Source organism: Chrysochloris asiatica, unplaced genomic scaffold, assembly GCF_000296735.1.
Source record: "Chrysochloris asiatica unplaced genomic scaffold, ChrAsi1.0 scaffold00168, whole genome shotgun sequence".
In the NCBI taxonomy this organism is placed as follows: domain Eukaryota; kingdom Metazoa; phylum Chordata; class Mammalia; order Afrosoricida; family Chrysochloridae; genus Chrysochloris; species Chrysochloris asiatica.
Window position 1 is genome coordinate 851,982 of NW_006408686.1, and position 8,506 is coordinate 860,487.

An 8,506-nucleotide genomic window follows, 5' to 3' on the forward strand; every position below is an offset into this window, starting at 1 on the left:
GGATGGGGGGAGGAGACTGCCAGACTCTAAAAATAGCACCCACCCTGGGCAGCAGGAGCTCCAAAGCTCTTTTGCTGATCCCCATATCTCCACGCTCTGACCTGGCACGTCAGCTCTCACCTCTTCCTGGTCTGGTCCCTAGGACCTTCCTACAGTCTGTCCCTGGAGCTGGGTGTCCTGGCCCTGCCACTGCTGTTGGAGGGGCCCTCCTCCTTTCTGGATAATAACAACCATCCCACTAAGTACAAGGTACCTGCTCCAAGCCAGGGCCTATGCTGAACCCCATCTGCCAGTTGCAGGAACTGAATCTCCAGCAAAATGATAGTCCAGGGTGACCCATCCTAACCTAAAGACTTTCTGGTGCCTCTTGCCAAGATTCAAAGACTCAGAGAAGGCATCCATTTACTCCTGGTCACACAGCACAGGAACCTGTCTGCCACCAAAGCCTTGCTCTGTTCCTTGGCTGGCCTCTGTGTGTGCATGATAACCTTTGCTTCCTCTGCTGTTCACCAGGCCTGCACGCTACCATCATGCCGTTCGGCAACACCCACAACAAGTTCAAATTGAACTACAAGCCGGAGGAGGAGTACCCGGACCTCAGCAAACACAACAACCACATGGCCAAGGTGCTGACCCCTGACCTCTACAAGAAGCTGAGGGACAAGGAGACACCATCTGGCTTCACCCTGGATGATGTTATCCAGACCGGAGTGGACAATCCTGGTCAGTCTCCTGGGTGGGGTCTCCAAATCCACTGTAACATCAATGCTAGGCACTGATCTTCCTTCCCTGGACCTTGGTTTTCTCATCTGTAAAATGGGACCATCCTCATGGGGCAATTTGAGAAACCAATGAGATAATATGTACAAAGGGCTTGGCACAGAGTAAGTCAAACCCCACTGCTATGGAGTTGGTTCCAACTCATAATGATCCTATGTTGTTGTTGTTAAGTGCCATGGAGTCGGTTCCGACTCATAGCAACCCTGTACAGGGTTTCTGAGGCTGTAAATCTTTACGGGAGCAGAAAGCCTCATCTTTCTCCTGTGGAACAGCTGGTAGTTTCGAACTGCTGACCCTGAGGTTCACAGCCCAATTTGTAACCACTACGCTACCAGAGCTCCCTATATAGGGCAGAGTAAAACTACTGTCTAGTGTTTCTGAGATGAAATCTTTACGGGAGCAGACAGCCTCATATTTCTCCTATGGAGCAGCTGGAGGGTTTGAACTGCTCACCTTGGGGTTAGCAGATCAATGCTTAACCCACTGTGTCAACAGAGGGCCTAGGCGCATAGTAAACCAGTCCTGATTTTAAAAAAAGATGAGGCTTTCTGCTCCCATAAATATTTACAGCCTCGGAAATCCTGGACACGGTCACTATGAGTTGGAACCGACTCCATGGCACATAACCACCACTACTATTATTAGTGGCATCCTGATGTGGTGTTACAGGATCATGTGCTGGACCACCACAAGGTCAGTTTGAACCACAAGGTCAGCAGTTCCAACCCACCAGATGCTCCTCAGAAACCCTATACAGGGTTGCTATGTGTCTGAACTGACCCGACAGCACTTAGTATCAAGGAGCCTAGCAGCATAATGGTTAATCACTCAGCTGTTCAAACCCACCAACTACTCCAAGAAGAAAAGACATGGTGTTCTGCACCCGTAAAGATTAAAAACCCAAACCAGATCCACCACCGTCCAGTCAATTCCAACTCCAAAGTAGGAGACAAAGTGGGACAAAGTGGAACTGCTCCTGAGGGTTTGTAAGACCATAAATCAGACGGCCTCATCTTCCTCCCAGAGAGTAGCTGATGGGTTCAAACCACTGACCTTGCAGCTAACAGTCCAACACTTAACTCATTGCACCACCAGGCTTCCTTTTAGGAATCTCTCTGGGGCAGTTCTATTTTGTCCTATAGGATCATTATAAGTCAGAATCGACTCGATGGCATTCAACAAGGACATTATTGTGTTGTGGTTCTTTCTCGAAGGACACCCCACATATAGGCTGGATCTGGTGACTGGAGATGAGGTTCTAGTCCCGGCTGCACCACCAACTCATCCTGTGATTGAGGGGAGAGCCTCTTTCTCTCTCCAGGCCTCTCGCTTTCCACCTGGGAAATGGGAGTCTTCTTTAAAATCTCATCATCCTGACCCTCATGAGATTCTAAAGTTTTAGCCTTGCTGTTGTTGTTAGGTGTTGTCAAGTGGGTTCCAACTCATAGTGACCCTGCATAGGGTTTCCGAGGCTTTAAGTCTTTGAGCAGAAAACCTCATCGTTTTCCTGGGTTTGAACTGCCGACCTTGTTAGCAGTCCAGTGCTTATCTGACAGTGTCACCACTTGGGAACTCTGAGGCACTAATCTAAACAGTTAATGCACTTGACTGCTAACAGAGGTGCCTTGGAAGAAAGACCTGGCAATCTACTTCTAAAAAGTCAGTCATAGAAAACACCACAGAGCGCGTTTATACTCTGACACACATGGGATCTCTGTGAGTCACAGTTGTCACGACAACAGCATCTGGTTTTTGTGTCTTTTAAAAACTGGCTCCCTAAGGCTCTCCTTCTTGATCCTCCCCCCAGCAGTCTCCCCAATCCCAGATGCCACTTTATTCTCTCCTAGCAACCCGTATCCATTCCTAATCACCCTCAGTCTTCTCAGTCCTGATCCAGAGGTCTTGGAAGAATATCCCCCTCCCCTCACTTGATACACACACACACTGACACACACACACACTGGGCTCTGGTCAACCACTCAATAAACATAAGCAATTGTAGTGAGAAACGCCCCCAAGGAAGTCATTTAATCTCTCTGAACTCAGTTTCATCACTGAAAAATGGACACCTGTGTTGTAGGGCTATTGTGAGGATATACGAGTCAGTTTATGAACACCAGGCCTTCTTTGCAGAGGGCCAGCCCCTCTGACCTCACCCCAATCCCCAGGTCACCCCTTCATCATGACTGTGGGCTGTGTGGCTGGTGACGAAGAGTCCTATGACGTTTTCAAGGATCTCTTCGACCCCATCATCCAGGACCGGCACGGAGGCTACAAACCCACTGACAAGCACAAGACTGACCTCAACCATGAGAACCTCAAGGTCTACTACTTCCCTGCCCAGCCAAGGGGAGAGATGGGGATGGAGGGAGAAAGCGGGCGAAGGCAGAGATGGACAGAGAAACAGAGGAGGGAGGCAGGACCCAGAGACTGACAGAGGTGGGGAGAGACACCCAGAGACATAGAGGACAGAGACTGAGAGAGAGACATCCAGAGACACAGAGACCAACAGAGAGAGGGAAAGACACAGAGACTGACAAAGAGAGACACTCAGAGAAACACTGAGATGGGCAGAGATGGGGAGAGACATGTAGAGAAATGGGAAGAGACACAGTGACCAAAAGAGTCAGAGACAGACAGAGAGACAGAGATCAGCCGGGAGGACAAAAACAGAGACACTGAAACGGGAGAGGCAGAGCCAGAGAGAAAGGGATCCAGATGGGAAGTGTCAGATGGGAGGTGAGGTCCAGGTACAGTTAGAGAGAGACAGAGAGACTGATAAAAGATGAAGAAGAACGGAAGTGGGGGAGGTATGGAGAGGAAGGAGGTCCCAGGTGATGAAAAGGTTAACACCCTCAGCTTCTAACCAGAAGGCTGGCAGTTCAAGTCCACTCAGAGGTATCTCATAAGAAAGGCCTGGATAGAGGTGTGCTTCCAAATATCAGCCACTGAAAACTCTACGGAGCACAGTTCTACTCTGACATACAAGGGGTCACCGTGAGTTGGGGGCTGACTTGATGGTAACTTTTTAAAATAGAGAACACACACACACACCCATAGAGATAGAAGAGATGAGAGACAGACAGAGAGGAGAGACAGAGAACTGAGGAGGCTCTGGGGGGTGACAAGGAAGCTGGTCCAAGAGGAGGGAGGCTTGGCCTGGCTCTGACCTCCAACGTGCTTTGCAGGGTGGAGATGACCTGGACCCCAACTACGTGCTCAGCAGCCGTGTGCGCACAGGGCGCAGCATCAAAGGCTACACGCTGCCTCCCCACTGCTCCCGTGGCGAGCGAAGGGCGGTGGAGAAACTCTCCGTGGAAGGTGCGACATAAGTGTCACCCAACTTTTAACTTTGTTCCTCCGTGGGGTTGTCATTGTCCAAAACATGGGAGGAGGTTGGCAAACTGTGAGGGGAGGGTTTGGTGAGTCAGGCCTGTCAACATTAGTCCTCGTGTAGGTAGGTATGGGGGTGGGGTGAGGGCCGATCTGGGGATAGAGAGGGGCAGCGTGGTGTGAAGACTTGAAGGGCACTGAGGAGATCCACAAAGACACTACTACCCCAGAACCCTGATATATATCCATCCATCCAGACAGACAGACAGACAGACAGCCAGCCAGAAGGCATCTGCTGTTATTCTTGGCCCTGTGTGGGGAACTGTAGCTACTAGCATGATGAATAAAATGGCCAAGGACACTTGCTTTCATAGAGCTCTCAGCCTGGTGGGGGAATGAGAGGAAATACGAAACCAATGAACAAACACGAAGAACGCCAAAGTGCCGGTACTCAGAAACAGGGTGTGTGACAGAGACTGACTGAGGGTGGGGGGGCTTTACAAAGGAGGGTCTAGATCGGATTGACACGAAGGAGCCTACTTTGGGAAGAGTTCCAGGCAGGTGAAACAGCAAGTGCAAAGGCCCTGAGGTGTGACTGTAAGATAGAGTAGCAGTAAGGTACAGAGTAAGGAGCTCTGGTACCGTAATGGTTACGAATCAAGCTGCAGACCTTAAGGTCAGCAGTTCGAAACTACCAGCTGTTCCGTGGGAGAAAGATGAGGCTTTCTGCTCCTGTAAAGATTTACAGCCTTGGAAACCCTGTACAGGGTCACTGTGAGTCGGAATCGATTCCATGGCACACCACCACCACCATACATACATACAAGTAATCTGTTGTTGTTGTTAAGTGCCGTCGAGTCGGGTCCGACCCATAGCGACCCTGTACAGGGTTTCCGAGGATGTAAATCCTTACGGGAGTAGAAAGCCTCATCTTTCTCCCGCGGAGCAGCTGGTAGTTTCGAACCGCTGACCTTAAGGTTCGCAGCCCGATTCGTAACCACTACGCTACCAGAGCTCCTTACAAGTAATTTATATAAGAATAATTTTTACTAATGGCTCTCTTGTGAGGCAATAGGAGCCTGCCCCATATACTCTCTTTTAGGCCGATTCAACGGGAACGGCTTAGAAACCATATTTTCTGCTTTGAGCATATGGTGTAGCTGTTCTCAGACCTGGGCAGACAGAGGAGGAAAATGATTCGGGGAGAAGTCATGAGTTTGTCTTTAGACACCGAGTTTAGATGTCTTAGCTTTAGATACGTTCATGGGGCCCAGGCCCATTAAGGGTGGCAGTGTGGTGGATGCCTGAGTCTTCACACCCCATTTGAGGTGGGCAAACTGTTGACCACTCCTTTGCGTGGCCCTTCAGCTCTCAACAGCCTGGCAGGCGAGTTCAAGGGCAAGTACTACCCACTGAAGAGCATGACGGAGAAGGAGCAGCAACAGCTCATTGACGACCACTTCCTGTTTGACAAGCCCGTGTCCCCACTGCTGCTGGCCTCAGGCATGGCCCGTGACTGGCCGGACGCCCGCGGCATCTGGTGAGGCCCATCCTGCCTGACAGCTTCCCTTAATCCTCAGCCTCCTCCAATTCCCCTGTGATCCTCCTTACCCGCCCCTCCAAGATCAAGGTCATAAAAGTAATTATGTTTTCAAGCTTCACAGAAAAACTATGTCATCTTCCGCCCATCTCTTCCATGGTCTGTGTATCACATTTTAGAAAACTTAGATCCGCAGAGGCCTGGTGGTGCTGTGGGTTAGGCATTGCGTTTTACCAACTGCCAGGTCTGTGGTTCAAACCCACCAGCTACTCCATGGGGAAAAGATGAGGCTCTTTGCTCCAGTAAAGATGTACAGTCTCAAAACCCCTATATAGGGTCACTATGACTCCAAACTGACTCAGTGTCTGGGGTTTGATTTAATATGCGAACAGGTCTCAGGGACGCTTTCAGACCAGCAAGAAAGACCTGATAATATTTGCTTTTGGAAATCAGCCAGTGAAACCCTATGGATCACAACAATCTGATCCAAAACTTACCATGAGGATGGCAGTTTCCTTCAGTTGAGGATGGAGTCACCATCGGAGGCCACACCATGGCTGCTAACAATAGGAAAATTCTCCCATCCTGAGTCAAGATGTAGGACTTCCAAGATTTATCAGTTCTGATTCCAGGTTTCTGTTCTATAATGTTCGAAGATCCTAAAACTCTTAATCCCAGGAGTCAAGGTTTTATACATCCTGTACCTTTAGAGTTCATGGGTTTAAGCTTCAGTGATTTTGTGGAGGCAGGCATCACCCCTTTGTACTCCTCAGCCATTTCCCCCAGTGGGGGGAATGTGTGTTTGGGGAGAGGTTGGAAAATAGAATGCTGCCCACACTAAGCACCGCCCCCCCACCTCAGGTGACTACTTCCATTGTCTTGCTTTCCCTTATCTTAGGCACAATGACAACAAGAGCTTCCTGGTGTGGGTGAATGAGGAGGACCACCTCAGGGTCATCTCCATGGAGAAGGGAGGCAACATGAAAGAGGTTTTCCGCCGTTTCTGCGTGGGGCTGCAGAAGGTGGGTGTTTGTCCCATGCTGCTGGCCTCTACCTCCAACTCCCAACGTCTGCTTTTGACACCCAACCTCTAACCATGACTTAGCTCTGACCTCTAACTTCTGGTCCTATAGTCCTCTGACCTCAGTCTCCTTGGGTCTCTATCCTGTGATCTGACCTCATTCTGATGGTTCCCCTCACCCTCGCCTGGGAATGTGGGTTTCTTACCTCCAGGAGCTGGTTCCCTGAGCCCCAGGGGCCCACATCCCTACAGAACTAACTAGTCCTCTGGGAGCCCGCTTCCACTCTTGTCCTGGAGCCTAGAGTCTTAGAACCCGCCTCCACCTCTTCTCACACCCCGCCCCTCAGAGCCTCCCCCATGTTCCCAGCCCCCCCAGAACCCACCTCCATTGCCTTCTCCGCCCTTCTTGCTACCCCCAAAACCTCCCCTCCACCCACAAAAACGCCCCTCTCAGAAGGTCGCCTCCCCTCCATTCTCATGCATCAGAGGCCACCTCCATTCAAATTCTCAAGCCTACCTTTCCAAACCCGCCCTACCCATATTCTCCTGCCTCAACGCCTCAGAACCCGCCTTCACCCACATTCCTATCCTCTCCCCAGACCTTGCCTCCACCCTCATTCTCAAGCCTCAACGCCTCAGAACCCACATCCACCCACATTCCTAGTGCCCCCCTCAAAATCCATGTACACCCACACTCCTAGTCCCCCCAGGAACCTCACCTCCGCCCACATTCTCATGGCGCACAATCTGAATCCACTTCCACCCACACTACTAGCCCCTCCACCTCTTCCACCAGATTTTGTTGCTCCCCTCCCATCCCCCCGCCCCGCAGAACCCGCCCAGCTCCTTAGAACCCGCCTTGGTCTCACGCACTTTTCCAAGTACGCCCATCAGAAGGCACCTCATCCCGGTGTTCTCACGCCCCGCCCTAAGAACCTGCCTCCCACGCGTATTCAAACCCAGAGTCTCAAAATCTTGCCTTCCCTGGGAGGTCAAGGCCCTCCCTCCGGACTCCGCCCTTGTAGTTGAGAGCGCCCTCTGGCGCTCACCCCTGCCCTCCGCCTCTACCCTTCAGATTGAGGAGATCTTCAAGAAAGCCGGCCACCCCTTCATGTGGAATGAGCACCTGGGCTACGTCCTCACCTGCCCGTCCAACTTGGGCACCGGGCTGCGTGGAGGCGTGCATGTGAAACTGGCAAACCTGAGCAAACACCCCAAGTTCGAGGAGATCCTCACCCGCCTGCGTCTGCAGAAGCGGGGCACAGGTGTGTGGTCCCCTCAACCTTGCATCACAAAGTTTGGAACACACACTCTGCCGGTCAAAGAGCTAAAGGACATCCCTGCGCCTTCTGGGTCTTAGACCCCATTCAAATGGAGGATCAGACAAGGGTTGTCCTATTGGGAACCTCAGCTTATTTCTCTATAAAATGCACATAGCTCCCTTACTGCCTAACAGCCAATATGATTGTTATGATTAATATCCATTATCCAATCTGAATGTCCCTTGTACCCACCAGGGCTTCAGTTTCCCCATCTGTAAAGGTGGAGATGAACAGGATTTGGCTTCAGGCCGCCCAGCAGCAGAACCAGGCTTACCTGTTGTTGCTAGATGCCATCGAGTCAATACTGACTCATAGCAACCCTATGTACAACAGAAGGAAACACCGCCTGGTCCTGGGTCAACCTCACAATTGTTGACACACTTGAGCCCACTGATGCTGCCACTTTGCCAGTCCATCTCGCTGGGGGTCTTCCTCTTTTTCTCTGACCTTCCACCTTACCAAACATGATATCCTTCTCCAGCGACTGGTCCCACCTGACAATATGTCTGA

General features: G+C 51.0%; 1 protein-coding gene across 1 annotated transcript in view; it reads left to right on the forward strand.

Annotated features, from left to right (window-relative positions):
* The first annotated feature begins 530 nt into the window (after window positions 1-530).
* Window positions 531-8,506, forward strand: part of CKM (creatine kinase, muscle) — an 11,094-nt gene continuing 3,118 nt past the window's right edge. The window contains exons 1-6 of the mRNA XM_006871340.1: window positions 531-723; window positions 2,949-3,103; window positions 3,969-4,101; window positions 5,482-5,653; window positions 6,552-6,675; window positions 7,750-7,939. Of these exons, the coding sequence (XP_006871402.1) occupies window positions 531-723; window positions 2,949-3,103; window positions 3,969-4,101; window positions 5,482-5,653; window positions 6,552-6,675; window positions 7,750-7,939 (967 nt within the window). The remainder of the gene's footprint in view (window positions 724-2,948; window positions 3,104-3,968; window positions 4,102-5,481; window positions 5,654-6,551; window positions 6,676-7,749; window positions 7,940-8,506) is intronic.